Genomic DNA, 27,210 nt, shown 5'->3' with positions numbered 1-27,210 from the left:
CACATACTTTGGGCGCAGAATTTTGTATAGGCGAACGAAGTAAAGACGTGCTTCCATTTACACTTTTTCAAGTGTGGAATGCGGTAACGGTCATCACTGGCGAATATGTCGGCTATACGGGCCGCGCATACGCGAAAAAAAAAATTCCGCGTTTCTCGACAGACTTAGCCTATCGCTTCTTCGCTCATCGTGACTGCAGAATATTTATTCGCGAAGCGCCACCATAGAAAAAAAAAGCTCTCGAATCGTGGACCGACAACAGTGCGCTGTGTGACTGAAGTAGGAAGGACGTCTCGCCCATTGTGTGCCACTGATTCTCGCTTGAAGTTTCCATTCAGATGGCATCGTGAAAATGGCGATCAGGTGACGAGCATCTCCTGTCGCCTGTGCCCCTGGTTCTCTGTTCCACGCGGCCCTGTTGCTGTAATTCAGTTCGTGAGACACGCGGCTGCGAGCAGAGGGCATCCGTTCTGATGGCAACGAAGCTGAGCGCGAAACCACAGCGCCTGCATAGTCCGCTCATCAAACGTGTGTGACATTGCAATTACGGCATCATTTCGAAAGGTTTTCCTGCAGCATGTTTATTGTAGACAGGTACACCACTGAAATTATATATTGCACCTTCGAGTGCAGGGTTCCTGAGACGCTGCCATTTATACATAACTGTCCCTTCAATGTGTAGCATACTCCGCGACTAGGTTACATCTTTTGCGATTTATTCTAACGATTCTGTGCAAGTGAGAGCGTTAGAGTATGTGCGTTTCCGAATACGTAACATTGGTGTACTTAGCGTTGCTCATGCAGGTAATTGTTGCTGGGAAGATACAACTTTATGTTTCGTGTATACGCGTGTACTGCCGTTTTTTTTTCTCTTCTAGTTACAGTTATACAAGTAAGAGCACGCTCTAGGGAAGATATCAGAGCGGCCGTTGTACAATGTTTGCGCTACAGCCTTTACGAGTCGTTCTGTGCGTTCTGCACGCATTACCGCGACCTCTTCCCCCTTCCGTCCGACAAGCTCAACTGAAGTCATAAACTTGAAGAGCGTCTAAGGTGCGCGGAGAGATTCATAGGGGAAGCAAATACGTTCAGATCTCTTTTCGCAGAGCGTCTAGTGCTTGTCAATTAACAATATACACAAAGAAAAAGCACGAGTGTGGACAGAAATTCTCAGCACTTACCATCCATGGCAGATACCTTCTTGTTATAGGAGAGCCGCTTTTTGTTGCACGGAATTTCATGTGTCCGCCACAGCCTAGAAAACAAAAGCACTTTATTAGAAGAGCGCTATGTGAAACTTCTTCACTGCCCATTTAAAGCGACAAGAAAGTTCTTGTGGGCCATTTCTCGTTAACGAATAGACAAGCACAGGGAAACGAATGCACACATTACACCTGCACACAATCGAGACGTGCATAGATTGACATGAGTTCGGCATAGCACTCCAAGCATACCTTAATCTGCTCTGTTGCGTGAACAATGCCAATCAAATGTGCATTGCAGCAACCGTTCCACTCAGCTTTGGCCGTGTTTAGTCGTTAGTCCCTCTTCCAAAATCATGGCCTGAGCTTGTCGGTGAGTAATAATCGAGGCCTTGCACAGTATTCAAGCTTCTCGTGCTATCCGGAGTTGTGCACCCGTATGAATTAGCCCGATCACAGTTCTCCGATAATGAACAAATGAAGAAAATTGCTCTGCTATACACCCACTAGACGGCACTTTATAAGTTCCAGTCTATTACAAACTGTCTGGAGGGGCATGACAAGGGGCCAACTAACAATTTCACTTCGTCCCTACTGCTTGAGACATGAGGACTTGAACGAAACCTGAGCCACCCCTTGGGCTTGGTGTAAAAAACAAAGTTCGTGGATAGCGTATACGCCACTGCGAACATCACCCATCAAATTGTGCAGTCGAGCGCGGCTCGCGTATCTCGCAACCCAAGGGCGAAACCAGCGTTCTTTCAAACTGCTCCTCACACATTTCGGGACGCCTTATTTCGTAACATAGCAGATTCCCATACGCGGCTGCTATTGGCCAATAACTGACATCAGTCAAGAAGGGTGTTTGGATCAATGTGCTTTTTCCTGCTGTTCCTGTGTATATTGACCAAGTTTAGCAAAGGGGCTGATGTAAGTGAAGTGATGCTTTAGAATTTCTGTAAGAACTGCGCCCTTGCCTGCTCACGCTCGGCCGCGGCCGCTCCCGTAGGAATTATACTTGGGCCACTCTGCTTGTCGGTGTCGTAGCCGTCGGGTCTGGGTAATTCTTGCTAGTCTCACACGCACGTTTGCCAGCGCGCGCTGACTTTTCGCCGCTCCTGGTGAAACGCCTTGGCGCACTTCGTAATGAGCGAACCTTAGATAGGCAGCGCTTCAAAATGCGCAAGTCCGGCGTCGCCATCGGCCAAGTGGGTGCAGGACGAACAGCCACCACGTAGCACAGCGAGACAAGAATCACGCGAGCGCGCGCTGTCGTGTGCAAAGAAAACGCTGCTGTTGCGCGCAGCTTGCGGTCTGTCGATACCGCAGGGTGCCGCAACGAGTCACTGGCCAAGAGCACTGCGGCTCCCCGAGGACAACCGCGCTTGGCTACGTTCAGTTGCATCTGGCGCGTCGAAAGAGCCAAAATCCGAAACGGTGGCTTCTACGGGAACATGCAAAATCAAATTTGAACTGCGCACCTTGGCGACGATCGGTAGGCGGAGCGTTGTGGGCATGCACCGCTGCAACGTAGCCTTCTCAAAAATTAAAAATTAAATTATGGGGTTTACGTGCCAAAACCACTTTCTGAATATGAAGCATGCCACAGTGGGGGCTCCGGAGATTTGGACCCCCTGGGGTTCTGTAACATGCACCTAAATCTAAGTACACCGTAGCCTTCACAGTGCAAGGCATTGAAGCAACAGCGGCACTGCCGCGAAGGAGGTGTTTTATTGCCAATAACTCCGCTTCTGCTGAAGGCATTCCAGTACTTTTTCTGCGGCAAAGTACTTCTGAAATAGCCCAAGTTAACTTCATATGCATGTCTACACTTTGAGAAAATGTTGTCCAGGGTCCCCTTATGCATGTTGCGCTCATAGAAATAACCATGCGATAATTCGCCATGAGAGAAAACCGTATGGTGATGGTCTACATACACGGGAATACAAACGAAAGCACGTCCTACCTGGGTTGTTGAGTGTGAAGACACGCGAATGAACCTGAAACCCACAAAAATGTCGTGTCACAGCTTTCTGTAGAATGACAGGGCAAGAATCCATCGTATACAGTAATACAACTCATGCTTTCATCTGTGAAAACACCAGCAATTCCTTCAGTAGAAGAAAGAACGGGTAACACAGTGGTCCAATTTGTGCGGAATGAATAATATCACAGTGTATTAACTTATATAAGTTGAACATCTCTTGGGCGCTACGACGTAAAGCTGTACCAAACATTTCTATTTCAATTCCAAAATGAACACTCCACGATTGGTAAAAAAATTTTCGGGCCACCGCCACTTCGTTTGTCTGTCACATGGCATCGTGAAAACCGCGTATGATGTGATATTTACACATTTATGATGCATAATTAGACGGAACCAAAGAACAATGAGTATTTAAAAAGAAAGAAAGTGTTTTTGCGAGCGTAGAAAAAGCCCGTGAATACACGCGACTGGCTGCTCGAGGCACTTTGCGTGTTACGCGGGTTTCTTTTACATATATATATATATATATATATATATATATATATATATATATATATATATATATATATATATATATATATATATATACGTTGTAATGAAAAACGCATGGACGTAGGCAGCAGGATTGGCAACAACATCACGTGCCGCAGATGCTCGAGCTTTGAGACTCTGCTCGGTGACGCGCTCTACCCAGCATCGGCCCCTCCTGTAATAAAGCTCCTTTACAATTGCTTTGATGGCTGCTTCGTGTCGTCGCCTACAAACCCGCTACTTATTGCTATGCAGATGCTATCTGCCGTCCTCGCTCGCCTGCTCGTTGCTGCCGGTGTGACTGCTTCTGCTGACACATCGCCGGCCTGTGGATTGCTGTGCTACGACTTTGCACCACCCACTATCCAGCTGACAACCGTCAACGTGTCAGCTTGCAAGCTTCAACCCGCCACTGTCTGCCTTCCTGTTGCCACTGCCGCTGCGCCTGGCCCTGGATAGTGGTTGGACAGCGCCATCGTCACAAACATCAGCTACGCTGCCAACTATAAATAAGCTGCAGCTGTCGGCCCCGCTTCGTGGGCTTGGCGGCTGCTTCGTGTCGTCACCTACAAACCCGCTGCTTCTTGCTATGCAGGTTGCTGTATCACAACCCCTCTTTACTAAAAGACAAGCAATTACTTCTTGCTGCAGTGACCGAGCCCACGTTGCTGCTGTGCGACCGTTGTTGAGTGCGCTCATGTCGTTCACTTGTTGTTAGTGTTATTATCGTGGGACGTAGAGTCAAACCCCGGCCCTGATGCGATTCTTGTGGAACTACAACAACTTTCCGCGGGCCAGTCAACGCTAATAAGCGAAGTGCAAGAACGAACTATTAACAACAGAGCAATCTAGCAATCTAGTAACAATTGGAGTAACAATCTAATGTTCTACGGCCTTCCAGGCGCCAAGCCCTCTGAATCGTATAATCATTCGACATTGCCGTTGTCACTTGGGCATACATATCAACCCTAAAGAAATTGACCGTGCGCATCGCTCAGGCCGACACAAAGGCGGGAGATGCAGGTCGATAATAGCGAAATTCGCGTCCCATAAAACAAAAGACGGGATCCTTTCAAACGGACGTAAGTTGTAAGGAACGCCCAACAGCAGAGGTGAGGATTTCTTACGCAGGGTTCAGAACGCCAGGAGTCACTTGGTCGAAATTGCAAGACAAAAATCTGTTGAATTTTCCCTATGCCATAAAACACTCCACATCGGCTCGAAACGCTATCTATTCAATAAAACCTCAAAAACAGTGCAAGAAATCCAGTAGCAACCATATCAGCGTCAAGCAGTTATCGCCAGTTCTCACCCGGGACCAAACGCTAACCTTTCTTTTTCCGTAATATTTACTAACACTCGAAGTTTCATACCCAAACGTGATCACCTGTCTCGTCTTGGCAAGTCTTCAGATAGCAGTATTCGGATGCTAACCGAAACATGGTTGTCAAATGATGTTGCCGACGCAGAAGTACTCGCCGATTTACCGAATTTCAATGTCTATCGGAAAGACCGCAAAGGCACTCGCAGGGGCGGTGTTCTCATTGCATCCAGTAAACAATTACCATGTTTTGTCATTAACATTGACTCCGACTTAGAAATTGTATGGGTATTATTTCAAGCGTTACCACAATATGTATTATTGGGTGTTTCCTATAGGCCCCCATTTAATCATCCTAACTTTTGTCGCGCATTTATTAATATTCTAAACCAGCTTACCTTGACATATCCTAAAGCCGATCTCGTTCTTTTTGGCGTTTTGAATTTTCCTGGTATTAATTGGAGCGAAGAAAATACAACGGCTAGCACAGCTGAAGCTAGAGATTTTCTTGGTGTTTGCCTTGACTATAATCCAACGCAGTTAATAACTCAGTTAACGCGTGTCACTTGCGCTTGCTCTAACATTTTGGATTTAATGCTGACAACCCATCCCCATAGCCTGTCATCGATTCACTATCTCCGTGAAATTAGTCACCATAAAGTAATTCATGTAGATTTCAAGTTTTTGCCCTACTGACAATCCCTCGCACAAGAAAACAATAACCTTATACAACAAGGGTAATTATGATGCCATAAATAACGAACTTTGCACGTTTTTACTGACATATGAGAGCAATTCTTACCATTATTGTGTTCAGGAAAACTGGCTCACTATTAAGCAGAAATTAACCGAGCTAATACACATGTTCATCCCTAAATCTAGTATCCGTGTAAACAGCCAAAGACATTGTTTAACGAAATTTCGCACCGCGTAGGTAACAAGAAAAAAACGTTTATTAAGGAATGCCTAAATTAAAGGGGGCGCCCAAAACTGGGACAGGTATTATACAGCCGAAAAAAGTTATCTCACAGGAATCCGTAACGCCGAATTCGCTTTCTTTAACAACGATTTGCCTAATATGTTAACTAATAAAGACCGTAAATTTTGGCGGACAATTAACCCCAAAGCAGTAGCTTCTATCAATCTTGCTAACGACTCTGGGGAGATAATTTCTGACGCTGAATGCGCCGATACATTTAACAAGGCCTTTTTATCTGTCTTCACTATAGAAGTAGACATTTCCTTACCTATGTGTCATGTCGTATCACGTCTACCATGCCTGAAATCAGCTTTTCTGTTGATCGTATCTCATCCGTCTTCGAAAAGACGAAGTTGTCTTTGGCAACTGGACTAGACGACATTAACGGTATCATTCCAGATGACTGGAAAGTGGGAAAGGTCATTCCCATCTTCAAATCCGTTAACAAAAACTCACCTCTGAACTAACGACCAATTTCCTTGACCAGCGTTCCTTGCAAACTCATATAACGCGTCATTTACTATAACATCATGAATTTCGTCGACTCTCATAACTTCTTTCATCATTGTCAACTTGGGTTCCGTAGGGGTCTCTATTGCGAAACCCAGCTTGCCAGCTTTGTTCGTGACCTTTATGCTAACCTTGACGTTGACGTGCAAACCGACTCCTTATTTCTTGACTTCATGAAAGCCTTTGATAAAGTACCCCACAAACGCCTAATTTTAAAATTATCCATCTTAAACTTGCACCCAAAATACTAAATTGCATAAAAGAATTCTTCACTAACCATTCACAAGTATTGCTTACAAATAACAAATTATCCAGCCCACTTCCAGTGTCATCGGGGGTGCCTCAAGGCTCTGTCCTCGGTCCTCTTATGTTCCTAATATACATTAATGACCTACCTTTGCATGTATCTTCTAATATCCGCACGTTTGCTGAGAGCGTAAACTTTGTTTTCAAATCAATGAGATTTGAGTCCGGCGTCTTTTTAGTGGGTCTGGGCACCCGCCGCAGACATGGTTCCGAGACCTTGTCTCAAAGCGGCTTCCTCGGCTGGCTGGACGGCCCAGAGTTGTGCTGCCAGGTTCGAGGTGAGCAGTGGGGTCTTCCAGCCCGAGCGGAGGCTGGCGGTGGAAGCGACGGAGCGGTTGGCACTGCTCGACTTGTTTGTTAAGTGCTGAGAGAAGTGGTTCTTGTGGGAAAGGAGGAAAGGCTGGCACTATCTTCTGCAAGTGCTGACATTGCCATAACATGTGATTAAGTGTGGCAACCTCGCCACACTTAAAAAAAATTATGGGGTTTTACGTGCCAAAACCACTTTCTGATTATGAGGCACGCCGTAGTGGGGGACTCCGGAAATTTCGACCACCTGGGGTTCTTTAACGTGCACCTAAATCTAAGTACACGGGTGTTTTCGCATTTCGCCCTGATCGAAATGCGGCCGCCGTGGCCGGGATTCGATCCCGCGACCTCGTGCTCAGCAGCCTAACACCATAGCCACTGAGCAGCCACGGCGGGTCGTCGCTACACTATGTGCATCTGTTTGTAGTGTACATGTCTGGATGCATTGCGTGTATGAGTCTGGGGTTTCTGTAAGAATCAGTTTGTAATTCTCTGAAGTGTACTGCTTGCGTCCTGTCTAACCTGAGGAAATGGGTATACGCGTCTTTGTAACTGGTAGTGTGTCTTGATGTCGTCGAACCTGGTCATACGATCCTCCAACGCCCAGACGTTTGCAGTATCCCGCGGGGGCTTTTCCTCCGATGATGCTACGTGAGTGAGGCCTGGAGCAACGCGGTGAGCCGCTTCGTTGGGGGGTGCTCAACCCAGTGTGTGCCGGGATCCATAGCAAATGCCTTCGGTTATCGAAGTCGGCCTCTTCTTGGTGTATGAGATGTCACTGGAATATGTGATACGCCTCTTGCGAGATGCGCCAAAATCAAGATTCGTGTGTTTGCTGACGACTGCGTTATTTAGCGTTATTTGCCCATCTAACCATATTATTTTACAACAAGGTCTCGACCACATAGTACAGTGGTGTGATCACTGGCTAATGTCCCTAAACCCTACTAAATGCAAGCTCATTTCCCTTACTCGTCGTCAAATACCCCTTCACTTCGCTTATAACATACCTAACGTCCTCGTTGAATCAGTAACCACTCGTAAATACGTTGGAGTTACCTTATCTAACAATATGTCTTGGAACACGCACATTGCTAAAGTTACGTCTTCAGCTAACAGAACTTTGGGCTTCTTAAGACGTAATTTACGTAACGCTGCGACACACGTAAATCTACTTGCTTTCAAATAATAAGTTAGACTACGCATCTCTCATCTGGAACCCACCCGAAGTAGGTCTCACTAATACCCTAGAAGCCGTTCAAAATCGTGCTGCTAGGTTCATTCACGCTTCGTATCCATATAAAATCAGTGCTTCATCCCTCAAAGCCGAGTGTAACTTATCACCTTTGCCTTATCGCCGACGCATTGCAACCCTCGTTTTATTTCACAAATTATTTCACTCATCACCTAATTGCGCTCCTTACATTATCCCTGCAGCTCACATATCTCATCGCACTGGTCATGCGTTACAATTTTCTCGCTAACGTGCCCGCACTAAAACATTTTCGGCTTCATTTCTTCCCAGAGTAGCAAAAGACTGGAACGGCCTTTCTCGCAACACCGCCACTATCACCTGCCCATCAAGTTTCATGCATAGAATATCAAATATCGCATCGCACTGACAGTTGTGTCAACAATATTCTGCGTACAGAAACCCACCCCTTATGTAATACCCCCTCGGTGGTCTCTAAGGAAACAGAAATGAATTTATGAACGATTGAATGAATGAACGTGCTGAGTGCCTTTCACCTCCACCACCCTGGAACTCCGCACTCAGCCGCCGCCTTCTTTCGTGTCAGACGCTGACCAGCAGACGCTCCCGTCGCCGCCTGTTCTCTGCGCTGGCGCTTTTCACCAGCGGGATCCTACCATATTCAGCTACCACGACAAGGACGACAACGACGACAACGACGTTGAAGATTGTCTTGCGTCCTGGTCAATATTGATGAATATTGAATGATGATGAATTGAATATCAAGACATTGATGCCTACAGGTAGCATATATACCAGTTGCCTTCACCCAAAAATATCACGTTCTTGTGACGCCTGCGGCAAAAAAGACGTTCCACGTCCGCCGCCAAGGTCTGTGAGTGGTGGCGCTGGCTAACACTCCCAGGGTTCTTACTAGGACACATAAATACCCAAGAAAGTGGATGGGCAAACAGCGCCGCGGTAGCTCAATTGGTAGAGCATCGCACGCGAAATGCGAAGGTTGTGGGTTCGGTTCCCACCTGCCGCAAGTTGTTTTTTCATCTACTTTAATTTTCATCAATTTATAGTTTCGTTATTTCATTTATTAGGCGCAAGTAATTTCCCCTATGTTGTCCTTGGTGTCAGTTTGTTGGCTTCTTATGATATGACTAATAAAAATCGGGCCCCTTGGTTAACCCGCTTTCTTCTCGTTCATATATATACATATATAAATATATATATATATATATATATATATATATATATGTGTGTGTGTGTGTGTGTGTGTGTGTGTGTGTGTACATACACATATGCTATAACCTAAAGTTATGTCGAGATGCTTTGGGCATAGGCGATACTTTAAAACACTGAGATAACGTTTTTATGTATCACAAAGGCTGTTATTGATCAACAACCGTTTAGCTTCTCATAACGATTTCTCATATCCTTGCTACATCTTCCGATGAATGTTATTTTGGTGGAATTTGTAGTACTGTCAGATTGACAGGATAAATTATACCCCTTTCGTTAGACCTCTTTCTAACATTCCAGTGCGCTTGCAGGAGAAATTTTTTGTATATGCGTCGTTTGACCCACTGACTTTCATCTTTGCCTACACATCAGCTTGCCCTTGTTCTCAGCAAACATATGCAGTTTACGTGCTTTATTTCATCGAAGACATACACATACGCGGCTGTAGCACTGACACTTACTGGCAGGACAGCGCTCGTCCTGTCTGTATGGGTTTGTTGTTTTCGCCATCTTTTCATGCTGTTTAAACTTGAAGTATGTCGCAACATCCTTCCCGAACATAAGTACTAGTAAGCCTCCTAACCACCCGAAAATGAGAATTTGGCCATTTTCATTCACCTCTAATTGTCATTGAAGCTTCAAAATTTTCCTCCGTATTCTCCCACTTATTCGCCATAATTTCTAACGTAGTTTTTTGCGAAACCGCGAGAATGGCCATCTAACGTTTTCGGACGTCCTAAAAGTGGCACTGCAAGTTTTGCCATAAAGAAGAAAACATACTGAGTCAGTTTAAATATCTGAAGGGGACAAATCTAACATATATATAAAGCTTAGGCGAAAATTTTAATGCTTGACGAAGGATTTTGAAAAGTCCTACCGACAAATTAGTTGTATATTTCAGAGTACCACAAAATTTCACGTAGTAGCGACGGTGAAAAACACAGCACGAAGAACTAACTTTTTATTCGAGGAACCTGGCCACACAAAACCAAATTACGCTCAAAATACTACGGTATCTGCGAATACAGTCGGCGGTCGTCGAAATCTCATCTGCGGGGCAAACGCGTCTGCTATGATACATGAGTCACAGTTGGTTGCAGAATAATCGCTTGTGCCCGCATGTTTTCCAGAAAGTACTACACAGTTCGCGTCACGCATACAATCAGATTACACAAGGTTAGATGGGGACAACGGATAGAACCATCGATAACATTCGAAAAAATGTGCGACACATGCAGAAGCGTCCTGCCCTCGGCGATAAATTCGTTATAGGGTGAAACACGGTCAAACGATGAGAGATAAGCAAGTACACGTGTCAATACTTGCGGAAGATGTAAGGTGACCCCAGTCTCACATTTTTAATCGAATAAGTGCTCAAACCAGTGGCGGTTACCGTTAGCAGTGCGCAGCTGCCCAGATGCCCGGATCGTTTGACGCGTTCGAGGCATGCGCAGTAACAACTTCGTTGTCCAGGTGGCGATTGCTCCCCATATAGTGCCGCTTCTAGCGAGGAAGCCACAAGCCTTCTGACAAAACTGACGCGACGGTTGGTCATACATAAGACGCTATTTGAAGAAGGCCCGCGTGATGTGCCAAGGGAGACCCTCTCCTCGATTACGTGGATGAAGTGTTTCAGGCAGCGTCTTATGACCTTAAAGGGTCCATCGCTAGGCTGTTACCGAGGTGGTCCAAACGCATTGCGTCGCACAAGCGAGTGCAATGGCGGTAAGCTCTACGATGAAGAGCCCTCGTCAATGCTGGTGGCACGAGCTGCCGAAAGGCGCTCATTTATTTTATTTTATTTTATTTTAGTAATACCCTCCTGACCAAATTCATTCTGGAAGGAAGTGGTTTCATTGTTCTAATACCTGATACAATATTAGCTAAATACATTTCCATGAAAATCTCGCAGTTTTGCCCGAAGGCGAGTCATCGATTGCAATGTTCAGAGACAGTCCCTGGCGTCCCTTCTAGCGCACCTTAACAATAGACCATTGTCAGTTCCAACTATTTTCACATATCGCCGACAGAAGGCATCGCAGCTGAAGGCGACAAAGGGACTACTTCTTGATTGAAAGAGACGGACTTGGACAAGCGGCTGTGACAGTGATGTCACGTACCGCGCAAGAGTGACGGACTGTAACTGACGATGGGTGTGCTGTGTTATGTGCTCTCTCTCTCTCTCCTCCCCATCTTTCATCCCCCCATCCCGCTCCCATGTGTAGGGTAGCAAACCGGTTAAGCTAAACTGGTTAGCCTCCCTGCCTTTCCTTCTCCACTTTTTCTTCCTTGCAGGCAGCCCTATGAAGTAAGCACAGTAATTTTATCGGCCATATCAACTTGTAAACATTCGCTTGCTAACAAATGAACAAGCATGGTGTCAGCTCAGGAAGCAAACATGTACACATCACAATCGCGGACCACAGACAGTTGCTGTCAAAACGCTGGCGCGAGGAAATGCGGCAGCAGCAGCAAGCGAAGTGACTTTCGTGCTGTCTATCGCTTCAACGCAAACTGAGCGCAGAGAACACACAGTTCGCACAAATCTACGAGCCGTCGGCCCGCCTAGACTCTGCCGTCAATGCACATCGCTCTCAAGAAATAGCCGTGCGGAGCCGCCACATAAGTGGTCGCAAGCGGAGCAGAGTGCCGCCTCCCGTCCGCCCAGTGCCTCACAAGGTTGGGTGCCTCGCCCGCGACAGAAGACGGCGCGCTTCATCCCAGCTTTCCTCCCTTTCGCACGGGCGAGACTGAGCCGCGATCCTCGGCTCCCCTCGCACGCTTTCACTCGCACAAACAGCGTAGGGCGCGCGTCGACGGTGTTATCGCTCTTGGAGTTTATACGAAACATCACGGTGAAAGGCAACGGCAGAAATGCGCCTGGAGTGTCCATATAATTCATATCACAATAAAAACGGATATATCAATAAGAACAGGTAAGTTGTATCACTCCATTGTACAATGCTAGCTAGTTGGATAAGAATCTGGTCATGAAAGGTGATGGCGACTACAATTCTGGAAAGGTAGTTCCAGTCAAGTGATATTCTGGGAATGAGAGAATCGCCGTATGTTTCGGTTATGGATGCCACAACACCAACTTCATTAGAATGAGTAATCCGATCCGATAAGTATGAAGGGGATGTAATGAGCGTGTCACGAAGAGCAGGCATATGATAACAGAAAGTTGGGGAATAAACACAGGTGGAAAAGCATACGACCAGGAGCAATAGGCGGCAGTTTGAATGAGTTCTTCATTGCGCTTATGACAGCCTTGCGACTTTAGTTGTGAAGAACAAAGCGAACAAAATTGTTTTGGAGTAAAAAATGGCATGGATTAGATTCTCGGAGCTGCGATCCTATACCGCTGTGTCGTATTCTAGCTTGCTGCGATTAACATATTGGACACGAGTAGCTTTATTGAGACAGCTGCAGAGGAGTCGTTACGGCTTAGGTACCCAAGCAGAGCTATTAATTATGGAACTGGTGTGGAGACGCCAAGTTAGAAAGGTCGTTTCTTATCTTATTTGCACCATGGGAGTGATTTCACCAAGAGACGTCATAAAGCCTAATTCGCGCGATTGCCTTTGATTTTTTCACTGTAACGCACAATCAGCTAGGCACAAGCATGACGATATGATCGCGCTTCTCGGTGACTTCCCGGTTCAATTTGACAATGTACTGATAACAGAAACCTCGTATAGATCAGACGAAGAATTGTTTCGAATGCCTGGTTTCCAAACCTTTTATTTGAACCGTTCTGATAGGTGTGCCGGGGGTGTATTACAGCTTGTGTCTAATCAAATTTCATGTAGCATGCTTCCAGCTGCCTCTGCATTGGAAACAGATTACGAAGTGTTAAGTCCAGAATCACACAAGTGGTGTTTTCGCTGTTGTGTATCGGCCCCCTAGCGGCGACATTGAGAATTTTTTCGCGTTTCTTGAAAGATTGTTGTGCTTTATCGGCGCAAATCGCTTGCAACTTGTCATTGGCGGGGATATAAATATTCTTCGTCTAGTAAATACGCTGAAGTCGCGAAGATTTCAGATTATTCTTGCTTCTTTCTGCTGCAGTAACGTCATTACGGCACCCACACGAATTTGTACCAACTCCGAAAGCTTGCTTGATTTGTTTATCACAAATATACGGCTATGTGCAGTCTGGTGTAATTGAAGGAAACATAGGAGATCACTCGTCCGTGTACATGATATTGTTACGCGAAGGAAGGAATACGAGCTGAAGGATATTTACAAAAGTGTATTTACAAAGGACAATGCAGCGCTAGCCTGTTCAGCCGACAGCTCGAGAGCCAGAGAGCGTTCGTCGTCTTCGTCGGGGCACCCGCGTGCATCGGCCACAGGGAACGCGCAATATGCATTTATCATTATCCCCGGTGGCAGAAGCACCATCCGAATCAGTATGGTCGGACGAGACATTCTTTGCAAGCATGTCTGTTAGGGTACGAGTCAGACGCTTCGTGAGGGTATTAGTCTATAGATGGTGAGAAGTAGTCAGCTTGTGCTTGGTTGAGCAGGACTGCAGGACGTCGGCGATGACTTCAGAAAGAAATCTCCGACCTCGGTCAGTGAGCAATTGGTGGGGAGCGCCATGCTGCAGAATCACGTCGCGTAAAAGAAAATCGGCGACATCTGTCGCGTAGTTTGTTGGATGTGCTCTGGTTATGGCGTAGCGCATGGTGTAATCTGCCGCCACAGTGACCCACTTGTTGCCAGATGTGAATAAAGGTAAAGGGCCAAGTAGGTACAGACCAACGCGAAAGAACGGCTCCGAAAGAATGTCGAACGGTTGAAGGCACCCGGCAGGAAACGTCGATTGGCAGGGGGCGTCGTGCTTGCTGCCCTGGTGATTGCGTCAAGTGCATAATCGCTGGTCTCTGCTGCGGCACATGGGAGGGATGCGTCCAGTGGCAATGTAGGATCTCGGCCGAAGAACAGAAAAACCGGGAACTTCCGGCAGTGTCGTGACGCGAAGAATTATACGCAAAAGTGACATAGGGTAGGGCAAGGTCCGAATCAGTATGGTCGGACGAGACATCCTTTGCAAGCATTTCTGTTAGGGCACGATTCAGACGCTCCGTGAGGCCATTAGTCTGTAGATGGTGAGACGTGGTCAGCTTGTGCTTGGTTGAGCAGGACTGCAGGATGTCGGCGATGACTTCAGAAAGAAATCTCCGACCATGGTCAGTGAGCATTTGGTGGGGAGCGCCATGCTGCAGAATCACGTCGCGTAAAAGAAAATTGGCGACATCTGTCGCGCAGCTTGTTGGATGTCCTCGGGTGAGAGCGTAGCGCATGGTGTAATCTGTCACCGCAGCGACCCACTTGTTGCCAGATGTGAATAAAGGGAAAGTGCCAAGTAGGTCTAGACCAACGCGAAAGAACGGCTCCGAAAGAATGTCGAACGATTGAAGGCACCCGGCAGGGAGCGTCGATTGTGTTTTTCGGCGGTGGCGTTTCTCACACGCCGCAACGTATTTCCTGACGCAGTGGGCAAGGCCTGGGCAAAAGAAGCGTCGGCGAATCCGGTCGTAGGTGCGGGACGCGCCAAGGTGGCCTGCCGTTGGTAAATCATGAAGTTCTTGGAGGACAGCTGACCGGAGGTGCTTAGGAATGACGAGGAGTAGGGCAGCACCATCGATGCGTACATTGCGGCGATATAATACACCATACCGAAGAACAAACAGGTGAAGGGACGAATCACAAGACGAAGATTCCAAGCCATCAATGATGGCGCGCAAGGCGGCATCACGGCGTTGCTCGCCGGCAACGTGTAGCAGCTGAGAAACGGAGAGAATGCAAGCGTCGGCATCGGGGTCAGGGTCGGAGGGTGGTTCGTCCACTGGATAGCGTGATAAACAGTCTGCGCCTTGATGTAATCGGCCCGACTTGTACACTACTGCATAGGATTATTCTGGAAGCCGCAGAGTCCAGCGACCAAGCTGGCCGGTAGGATCCTTGAGTGAGAAAAGCGAGCAGAGCACGTGGTGGTCCGTGATTACAGAGAAGTGCGTGCCATAAAAGTACGGGCGGAATTTGGAAACCGCCCAGATGACAGCCAGGCAATCACGATCTGTAATCGAATAATTGCGCTCCGCTGCTGTGAGGAGGCGGCATGCGTAGGCGATAACGCGATCTTGACCCTGTTGGCGCTGGGTTAAGACGGCTCCGATACCGTGACCACTGGAATCGGTACGTACCTCTGTAGGAGAGGAGGGGTCAAAGTGGGCCAGTATAGGTGCCGTGGTGAGAATGTTGGTGAGCTGGGAAAACGTGGCAGCTTGAGAGAGGCCCCGCGTAAATGGCACGTCCTTCTTCAGAAGATCAGTAAGCGGTCGGGCAATCGCTGCGAAGTCTTTATCGAAGCATCGGAAGTAGGAGCAGAGTCCTACAAAACATCGGACATCTTTGACAGACTGAGGTACAGAAAAATACGTGACAACATGAATTTTCTCCGGGTCTGTTTGAATACCGGAAGTGTCGATGAAGTGGCCCAGCACTGTAATTTGCCGGCGACTGAACAGACACTTCGATGAATTTGGTTGCAGCTCAGCCTCGCGGAAGACTGTTCTTGAACAGCTGAAAAGCGCTCGAGGTGTGTTTCAAATGCAGGTGAAAATACGAGAACGTCGTCTAGGTAGCAGAGGCATGTTGACCATTTGAACTCCTGAAGTAAAGAGTCCATCATATGTTCGAACGTTGCTGGGGCGTTGCATAGACCGATTGGCGTCACTTTGAATTGATATAGGCCATCAGGGGTGACGAACAGGGTCTTGTTTTGGTCCTTTTCATCCACAGAAATCTTCCAAAATCCAGACTGAAGGTCCATTGATGAAAAGTATTTGGCACCATGGAGACAATCGAGGGCGTTGTCAATGCGAGGCAAGCGGTAGACGTCTTTCTTGGTAATGCAGTTTACCTAACGATAATCTACGCAGGAACGCCATGTGCCATCTTTCCTTTTAACAAGTACCATGGGTGACGGCCAAGGGCTCGACGAAGGTTCAACAATACCTTTGGCAAGCATCTTGTTCACTTCATCTTGAATAACCTTGCGCTCTGAAGCAGAAACTCGACGTGGCTAGCGATGAATAGGACTGGCATCACCAGTATTTATGTGATGCTTAACAAGTGAAGTCTGGCCCAATTGGCGATTGTTGGGGTCGAAGATTTCGTGGTAGGAACCCAAAAGGCGGCACAGAGCTGCTGCTTGTTCAGGCAATATGTCCGCAGTAACCATGGGATGAAATGTTGCGTCAGAGGAAATAGCATCCTGGGGACAAGGTGAAGAACCTGAGCAGGTGTCGTGACGTGTTCACCTCCAAAGCACGCAGCGTTGTAACCTATATGGTTTAAAGACCGTCCCTCTGTAGGCGATGAGGACATCTGGGGCGCCATGTTGCATTAAGATATTCTCGACGAAGTACTTCGGTTGAGCTAAATGTCGGCACAGCTTTCATTTCAGCGAAGCGGGTGAGTAGTCCGTCGCCATGACGATTCACTTGTTTCCAGATGCTGACATCGGAAAGGGCCCGAACAAGTCCATCATGATCTGCAGGATGGTCGGCAAGGAGGCTCGATCGGAAGTAGTAATGCCGCTGGCCTTTTCGGTGGTGTCTTGCCTAGCTGACAGTCTCGGCATGTCTTGACGTAATGGGCGACGTCGGCGGCCAGGCGCGGTCAGTAATACCTTTCCTGTATCCTCGATAGCGTCCGGGAGGATCCAAAGTGCCCAGCTGTCAGATCGTCATGTAGGGCGTGCAGTACTTCAGCACGCACCATTGAGGCAACAACAAGAAGGTAGTTGGCACGGACTGTTTAGAAGTTCTTTATTACGAGTGCGTTGCTCTGAAGCGACAACGAACGATATCCTCGCCTAAACGCCCTAGAAACAACGTCGGTGTTCCCTTCCAAATGCTCGACGAGTCTTTTTTGCTCCGGGTCTATATGTTGCTGTACAACTAAGTCTTCCGCGCTTATTATTTCAAGAAAGATGTATTCATCCTCGCCATCTTGCGGCGGCGGGTAAATGAGGGCGCCTGATAGCCAATAGGCATCACAGGGTTTTCGTCTGGACTTGTAGATTACAGTGATTTTCTATTCTTGCAGGCTGAGGCTCCACCACGCCAGCTGTCCTGAAGGGTCCTTTAAATTCGCTAGCCATGGTCGCTGACGACTTTGAATGACCTGCCATATAGGTAAGGGCTGAATTTTGCTTTAGCCCTAGAGATGATGAGGCATTCCATTTCAGTCGTAGAATATTTGCCTTCTGCTTTTGACAGCAACCATCTAGCGTAAGATATCGCTCGTTCAAGTCTATCTCTCCTCTGGACTAGGACGCCACCGAGGCGTACGCTACTGGCAGCAGTGTGGATTTCTGTATCGGCGACCTCTTCGAAATGCGCAAGTACCGGCGGTGGCTGCATGCGTCGCTTGAATTCTTAGAATTCGTCAGCCTGCGGCATTTCCCTGCTTGAACTTTACATCAGATTTAGTTAGATATGTCAACGCTTCAGCGATGCGTGAAAAGTCCCTGACAAAGCGCCTGTAGTAGGCACACATGCCAAGGAATCTTCCCATTGCCTTCTTGTCGATGGGCTGCGGGAAGTTCGCGATAGCAATTGTCTTCTGTGGGTCGGTGCGTACTCCAGATTTGTTTATGACGTGGCCAAGGAACAGAAGCTCATCGCAAGCGAAACAGCACTTTTTCAGCTTCAGAGTGAGCCCTGACGAGTTGATGCCCTCTAGTACTATCGCAAGCCGCCTAACGTGATCATCGAAATTTCCGGCGAAGGCAACGACGTCATTTAAGTAAACAAGACAGATCCGTTACTTCAATCCTGCTAACACAGTGTCCAACACGCGCTGAAACGCTGCAGGCGCCGAGCATGGTCCAAATGACATGGCCTTGAACTCATAGAGGCCGTCTGGCGTGTTAAAGCAGTCTGTTGGCAATCGCTCTCGTCGACTTTATTTTCCAGTGGATAGACTTAAAATCCATCAACGAGAAGTATTTATCCTTGCAGAGCCAATACAATGCACTATCTATCCGCGGGAGAAGGTACACATCCTTTGTGATATTGTTAAATCCACGATAATCGATGCAGAAACGTAGGGTTCCATCTATTTTCTTGACGAAGACTACTGCATATGCTTACGGGCTTTTCGACGGCAGGGTGATGCCGTCGTGCAGCATTTCGTCGACTTGTTGACTTATACCTTCACGTTCTCGCCTGCAAACTCGGTAAGGGCTCTGGCGGAGCGGTCGAGCGCACTTTTCGGTTATTATGCGATGTTTTGCAACTGGTGTTTGTCGAATCCTCGATGACATGGGAAAGCAGTCATTGTATCATCGGAGAAGACTTCTGAGCTCTCCCTGCTTACTCATGGAGAGACTTGGATTTATGTCAAAGTCTTGTTCTGGCACAGTAGTCGTCGACAAGGGTTGTACGGTAGAGCGATTAAAGGACGGGACAAAAGGAGACACACAGGAACACACACACAGCGCTGTGTGTGTTCCTGTGTGTCTTCTTTTGTCCCGTCTTTTAATGACGCTACCATGCACCCCTTGAATATGGCATTATCAACAAGCCCACATTGCAACCCTGGTGTAGTCGTCAGGGAAATATGGCGGAATCCGAGAAAAGAAACGCATTGCTGGTTTCTTCGATTTCGTCGATGTATGCCATAGTCGTTTCCTTGTTCATGTGCTTGAACTCCTGGCTGAACTTTGTCAGCATAACTTTCGGTTTCCTTCCGTGCAGTCGAGCGATCCCTCTTGAGATGAAAACTTCACGATTGAGGAGTGGGCGTTGGTTGCCTTCGATGACGTTTCTACGTCTGCGGGTGTTTCGCTGCCGATGGAAATGACAATGCTGAAGCGAGGCGGGATGCTGACTTGGTCCTCAAGTACACTCAAAGTGAGCTGACTTGAAGGCCTCTGCATCGGTATTACTTGGTCTGTGGACGGCGTTATCGACTTCGATCTCAGGTCGTTGATGGCGCCGGGTTGGTTCACGAAGTCCATGCCGAGAATTGCGTCCCACGACCTCTGTTTGAGGACAACTAGTGGTGCAGGTTTGGTCCCGTCATGAACTGTAATTATTGCCGGGGAGATTACAGTCAGAATTGTGATGTGTCCTCTATCTGTCCCCATTTGAACGCCATTCCATGTAGTCTTGACTTTCTTCGACTTGCGGCGAACAATCCACTGATGACGGAGCAATCGGCTCGTCTGTCCACTAAGGCGGTGACTGCGTGGCCGTCCGGTAGCACGTTGGAGGTGGGTTGTTCTTTGTCTTGCGTTGCAGTTAGGTCTTGGCGTCGAATCCCGGCTGCATCACGTTAACGTGTGGCTGGTTCGTCCTGTTATTAGGTCTTTGATCGGTGCATTCTTTGATTGCAGACTTCGTCGAGATGGCGGCGTGCCGTTGTTATCTCGTCGAGATAGCCTCTTTGATAGGATCGTCGTCAGTTCGACGAACAGCAACCGTGCCTCTATTGGTTGCTGCTATTAGTTTTCCGGATATGGGCCAACGGATCGGCCCTTGACTGGGCCATTGTATGGACGGCGCTACGGCGACAGGTAGCGACCTGGTTACGGTGAGCGGGACGGTCGTCGAAGCGTCCACAGAGTAGCGGCGAGGTAGTCGGCGATATCACGAGGGCGTTCACTTTCCTGAGGGCGCAGTGCGTTGGCGGGGAACCCCCGAAGTCCCATCTTGCGGTAAGTACATCGGCGGTAGATGTGGCCTGCTTCTCCGCAGTGATAGCAGAGCGGAAGGTGGTCGGGGGATCGCCAAACGTCACTCTTCCTTAGAATGCTGCGCGGAGCGATGGGTTGGCGTGCTGGCGGCAGCGGTTGTGGACGACGGAATTGTGGCGTTACTGGGCCCTGGTACATGCGCGGAGGAGGAACGTGACAGCGAACAACGGCAGCGTACGTCATCGCTTGCGGCTCAGGCTGCGAGTATTGACGTACTCCGAGTGATTGTTGCAGCCCCTCGCGTACGACATGGGCAAGTGAAGCTGTTTGACGCTGTGATGAACGAAGCAGCTTCTGAAGCTTCTCCCGCACGACCCCTCTGGTAGTCTCGCGCAGGTCATCGGTGGTCAATGACTGAACTCCGGTGTAGTTTGTGGAGTTCATGCAGCGGTTGAATTGCCGGTTCCGTATTTCCAGTGTCTTCTCGATGCTGGTGGCCTCGCGAAGAAACTCGTCTACGGTCTTCGGTGGGCTTCGTATCATTCCACCGAAAAGATCGCCTCCGCATTGTGCCGCACTCACGCTCCTGGGTTGACAGCGGCCCAAACTAGAGGCGGTCTTTTGTATAATGAGCAGAAGGTGTAGTCTATGAAATTTCTATAAGGCTGGAAAAGTTTCGGTTGGCCAAACTGGAAGATGTGTTCACAATAGGTGAAGGGAGCACGGAAACAGCGTAAGAGATGCGCGTGAGGGAAAAGGTTTTGGAGGTTTATTGGCAAGTCATTGCCTGGCTTGCAAGGACTGTTCGCCCAACCTTGAAAACACATCCGTTATCAAGAGTAGTAAAACGCGTGTGACGTGAGAAATCGCCAAATTTGAAGGGATCTCTAGATTTGGGGAGGGATGTACCAGCATGGCTTCCATCATGCTTACGCCAGACATATGCCATATCTGTCCATATGCCAGACAGAGAGCTGGCATATTTACGCATGCGCAATATTTTAACCAATGGCTCGGGCAGCACGTATATGTTATATACGTGCTACCCAGCACGAATATACCCATTCGAAATTAGGCTGTTGGAAGTTCAGCGCTCGTCCTTGTCGTCCTGTATCCTTCCGTGTCTTCCTTTATTGCGCTGCCGCCTTTTAAAGTATGTAACAACACGCTCAATTCGCCACATTATGATTTAGCGTTTCATATACAACAACGATAAACATAAGGCTTATATAACATAAATATACACAGAAAATTACAACGACTGTAAACGAAAAACTTACCTGATTGTCAATATAATTGCAATCGCAATAATATGACGTGAAGGAAAGCAGGTGCGTCAAAACTGAGCAGTGGTTGACACTAGGCACCGCGCGTATGTCAAAGCACTCACCGTTTGTTTATTAAAGCTCAGCTGCGTTTGCCTACTTTTGCAGCTTTCGCTTGGCTGCCTGGCTTTCGCTTGGGCCAATCACTATCCCAGCTCATTAAATGCGAGCGCAATCGGAAGCTACCAGCGAAGTGGTTCACGCAATTATTTTATGCTGGCCGAGTATGCAGACAATATTCATATTTATTATTGCGTTAACTTCCTTCATGAAACCTGATTATATAATGTCCATGTACAGGCATCTATAAAGTTGTTGATGGCGTAGTGAATTATTTTTAACGCGTTTTTGAATTTACATTCTTTTTTTTGGCACATGCACATGCACATGCCACTATGCATGTGCCCCTTCTTGGTGAGTCCTCCAGAATAAGCATGTGCCATTACGATTTGTACATAAAACCAGAGCATGTTCAGTCAGGTCACAAATATCTGTAAAGCACACCTATTTGTTAACCTAATGGCTAAATACATCTCACGGATTTACTTACTTTATTTTCTTTTAGCCATTTGCTATGTGCCACAGAAAATGTGCTCGCTTTTGGCCACTCCTCCAGAATGGGCATGTCCCGCGGTGATACCAAGAGGTTCACAATTTCTAAATATTGCTTGATTCGCGTCCTACTCTCCTGGGCATACACCTGTCACCACCATTATTACCTCAACAAGCACATACATCGCCTTCTTTGGGACATGACTTTGTATGCGTCTCATTCTATGCATCCACCTGAATTGGATTTTCGGTTTAGGCTTATCTTCGCAACGACGCACTTTCTAAACATAAATATTGTGTGACAATAAAATTGTTAAGGTTGTAAGATTGGGCTTGTGGGTAACACATGCTTTAAAGTTCGTTTAACAGCGCGGGGACACCAGAGGGGAAGAAGGACAGTGCTCTGTTGTCTCCCTCTTCAGTGTCCTCGCGCTGTTAATCGAACTTTAAAGAATAAAATTGTGTGATTGCTAAACAAAATCATTCGAAGGTGTTAATCCTTGTAGAGGATATAAGTTAACAAACTAGCACGCCCCGACGTTAGTTCTGAAGCATTTCAATCACCAGTTTAATAAAGTTGTACTTCACATATATTTAAACCTGTGCGTTACATCTGCACTGTTAATTTTATTTGTACATACTGTGGGCCTCTTCCTGACAAAGCAAGAACTTATGTGATTGAAGCATAACGTAACATTGTAAAACAAGCTGGTACACGCAAGCAATCTACTTGCAATCACTGAGAAAATCATTCATTCAGTCAGCAAGTTATTTCACAGTCTGAAAATTTTTAACCTATAGCTGAGCATATTTTGAGCAGCATTGTAAACAATATTCCATACACCGACGATAATCATGTAGATGTGTTGATGTTCGTCTATTGCCAGCGCATCGTAGCGCATAGTCTTCAATAGTTGATGAATAGGCCATTTCAAAGTCAGTGTTTCTTGTTGCAATTTTTTTTTGCTACTGATCATTGTAAAACTGCAGTGCGCAATGAAGTCGACGAACACAGGTAGCCTACAAAAAGTACCAACCCTCAACTCAGTTTATTTCAGGAAAGGATGTATCTTCCGGCGAACGACATAGACTCCTAATGTAGTGAAATTGTCATCTATCTCGCCCGCATTTGCTTTCTTTGACACAGCGAGCCGGTACTTCCAGGTCGCGAACGGCATACCCGTTATCAGCGCGACATAGCATACTCGACAGGAAAGTAGCGAGCGCAGAGTATTAAACAAAGGAAACGCAAGCAAGGCAGATAACGATTACTGTTGTGGAACAAGATAAGCCCCAAAGGCTGTAAACTTTAGAGTGTACGTCGCAGTCATATATGCGCCGGCTAACAATTACCATGTTCAGAACTATCAAAAGAAACAGGCATTGAAAAAAGCCAAATCCTTCTCATTGGGTACAAATGATGAATATGTACAATAATACTTTTTAAGTAAAGCGATTCGCGAGTCGGCACCAGTATGTGTGAACGACCCGTGTCCGTCGCCCATTGCGCGCGCCGCAGTTTTACCAGACGTAACGAGCAATGTGTGGCTTTTAGAGTTTTTTAGCAGTTTCTTTCTGCGAATGTTGCATTGTGGTGCAAACAGCGCAATAACTGATGTTCGAGTGAGATTGCTGGAATTAAGGGTAATAAGCCATCCTAATATCCGCCGTATATAACAAACACTTTTGCATTCCATGATGAAGAATTTTTCGTGCTCAATAGTAATACTCTTTATCCTAACCTTCTGCAGTGTTTTGACACTGCAGCTTTAAATGCTTGGGCACATATCTACAAAATTTCGCACAAGAATGCGTATTTGATGTAATTTTTCGCAGGGACGAACAGTTTTTAAGCTGGCATTTCTGTTCTCCACATTACTGTCTTCAGACAGAACGGTTACCCTTAAACATAAGAATAAAGACTTCGTTTAGTTTCTGTACCAGGCGCCTTTCATTCCAGCCTCCAAATACAAATTTGACACGTTGAACAGCCGCGTCCGCAATATACGGTACTACAACGTAAAGGCCTTCCAAAATTTTCTATTACAATTCTGCAATCAGCCCCCCATGATTGGTCAAAACATTTTCGGGTCAACTGCGCTTCGCCTGTCTGTCTGTCACGCGACGCCACCAAAACCACGATAGCTCCCCATCTGATACAAAGTCTACACATTGACTATGTGTGATTAGGCAGAACAAAAGAAGAATTGCCATTTCTCATTCTACGCTTTTTTTGGCCGTTAGCGCTCTGCTATTGGTCAATAGTTTTTGGGTGGCGCTCACTTCGTGTGTCGGTCAGTCGACGTCAGAAAACGGCGAAAACTCCCCGCGTCAAACTGACGTGTACGCGGTGAACATGCAATAATATGCCGCACAAAACTGAATTTTTTTCCGAATAGCTGGAAATTGTCCTGTTGCAAAAGGACTAGAAGATGGCTGTCCACCCATCGCTCAGGCACTCACTGGCGGCACCTCCCGGAGAGCATAGATTTGTTTGCGTACAATAAAACTGTTTTGCACGGCCGTATAACATTATCGACGCTTTTCGGCACGTATGCGTCATCGCTATGCCAATTATGCTTTGCTGAGGATACGTTTTAGCTCCATTTTTTTACCTTTCGTTGCGCGCCACCGCGATGTTCGACTAGCCACCGCAAGCTGTGTGAGGGGAAGTGGACCAATAGCAGACGGCGGCACCTCACCCGGTTATCTATTCTCACTGCACTGTCTCGGCTCCTTCCAACACTCTCCATGTGAGCGTGCTCCTCGCTTCTTCTAAGCTATTTAGATTAGAAAAAAATGCTCAAATTAGTCAATGTTATTCGTTTTTAAGCGAAGAAAGTGACTTTCTATAAACCAGGAGAGCGTTTGATTCGGCTGTTCAGATAACGCTCTGGGGCACCACCCGAAGCTTGCATCGGTGGTTACCTAAATTTGCCGTCAGGAGATTGGAAGAAAAACAGATTGGAATAGGGGCCCTATAACAGAAAACTATTCGAATATGTTTTTATTCCAATCTCCTGGCGTATAACTTGCGTAACCGCAGATGCAAGCATCGAGCGGTAACCCGCAGGTGTGTCTGAACAGACCAATCAATCACTCTTCTCATTCCCAGGAGGTCACTTTTGTTTGCTTGAAAAAACGAATAACATCGCCTACACTGATGCGGGTTGTTTTATCTAATCGGTTGACAAGAGGCGAGGATCACGCTCAAGTGCGGAGGGATTCGATGCGGCCGAGCCAGTGCGCTGAAAATCGATAACCGGATGAAGAAGGTGGTGCCGGCGTCTGCGACTGGTCCGTTTTCCCTTACTTAGCTAGCAATGACTCGTCGAAAATCGTAGCGGCATGCAACGGAAGTTTAAGAATGATGCTAAAACGGATCCTCAGCAAAGAAGAGTTGGCAGAACGAGGTCGTAAACGTGCCAACAGTGCTAGAAAACGTTACACGGTCACGCATAAAGCTTTATTATACGCAAATAAACCCAAGCTCTCCGGCAGGTGGCAAGTAGCCAGCGCCTGAGTGACCGGCGGCAGCCATCTTTTATTCCTTTCGGAACGGGGCAGCCTGCGGCTATTCAGAAGAAAATTCAGTTTTGTTCGGCATATTAATGCATCTTTAACGCGTACACGTCACCTTGACGTGGTGAGGTTGCGCGGTTTTGTGACGTCGCGTGACAGGCAGGTGAAGTGAGTGCAGCCCGAAAACTTTTGACCAATAGACGAGAGCTAATGGCGAAAAGCGTCGAATGAGAAATAAGTGTTTTTCTTTTGTTCGGTGAAATATGCATAATCAGTGTGTACACGTCTTATCAGATGGGGAGCTATCGCGGTTTTCGTAACGTCGCGTGATAGAAAGGCGAAGTGGGGGTCGTCCAAAAAAGTTTGGCCAATCGCGGTGGCCTGGCTGCAGAATTGGAATAGAAAAGTTTTGAATAGCTTTACGTTATAGAGCCTTGTTTTACCTTATAGTACCCATAGGTAAATGGCAACTTGGGCTAGTTGGTATTGCATGAGCTTTGTTTCGATTGTCGAAACTAAGCGAAGGAAACAATGCAGATAAAAACACACAAGAAGAAACAGGAGAGCTTGCCATGCGACTGAACTCACCATCGGTGAAGGTTCGTTGAGCGTGAAATTTCGCTGAAAGAAAGCAACATAATTATTTTGTGCAATTTTCACGAGAAAGAGTATACTGAATGTAACTCCTCATGTTTTTTTCTTAAATGCCGGTGCACATACCCGCCTCTGCATTTCCATTTCATGAATGCCACTATCATTGAAGCCGTAGCTTTTTTGGGCGCACAAATATATATTACTTGAAATTATAAAGGCCCAGTGCTCTGACCAAGTATACATATAGCGCTGGCTAGCAACCCTATGAATTCATTGCTGCGTGTACTGAACTTTTTGTACACGCAAAAAGGAACAAAGAAGAATAAAGGGGTTTGACAATCTACTGCTCTCCTATCATGACAAATGCAATATGAGTGACGACGTGCTGGCACACGTTCTTTTTTTGTTTGTCATAAAGGCCTCAACTCGGGCACTTTCTTCACAGTACTTTGTCCCAATCTTGTACCTGTCTAAATCTGGTTGATATTTGCACTTACAATCCACAGCGAGATTGCCACATATCTAATTGCTGCGTATTGAGATTGGCGCCCTTTAAACAACTCGGCTATTCCTTCAGTTGGTCTTTTACACAGCGACCTACCTAGCTCAGCTAACACCTGCCGCAGGAGATCACACCGTCACTGCTTCTGCACAAGGCGGTACTGTATCTATCGTGATAGGCCTGCTATAAGCTCCCACCCCCTTTTAAGACGCAAGTGTCTTATGCAAGTGTCTTACGCAATGTCTTATGGAAGCATTGCTCAATTTTAGAGATTATCTGCAGGTCTTCCGATGAAAAAACTTTACGTTTCAGACGCATACTGGGGGGGGGGGGGGGTGACATTCTCCTTGCACTATTGGTAGAGCTGCAAGTGGCACTTGAATACAGTTATACCTTCGAAGGTTTTA

General features: G+C 46.9%; 1 protein-coding gene across 3 annotated transcripts in view; it reads right to left on the bottom strand.

Moving 5' to 3' along the window:
- Positions 1 to 27,210, bottom strand: part of LOC129386005 (chymotrypsinogen B-like) — a 717,527-nt gene that overhangs the window by 550,554 nt on the left and 139,763 nt on the right. For all 3 annotated transcript variants that reach the window (XM_055073202.2, XM_055073201.2, XM_055073200.2), the window contains exons 3-5: positions 26,296 to 26,328; positions 3,169 to 3,202; positions 1,182 to 1,255 (exon numbers count right to left, since the gene is read on the bottom strand). In XM_055073202.2, the coding sequence (XP_054929177.1) occupies positions 1,182 to 1,255; positions 3,169 to 3,202; positions 26,296 to 26,328 (141 nt within the window). The remainder of the gene's footprint in view (positions 1 to 1,181; positions 1,256 to 3,168; positions 3,203 to 26,295; positions 26,329 to 27,210) is intronic.

The sequence above is a fragment of the Dermacentor andersoni genome, chromosome 7 (genome assembly GCF_023375885.2).
Source record: "Dermacentor andersoni chromosome 7, qqDerAnde1_hic_scaffold, whole genome shotgun sequence".
NCBI classification, from domain to species: Eukaryota; Metazoa; Arthropoda; class Arachnida; order Ixodida; family Ixodidae; genus Dermacentor; species Dermacentor andersoni.
The sequence above is the reverse complement of the archived record's forward strand: the minus strand, read 5'-3'. Positions and strand labels throughout refer to the sequence as shown.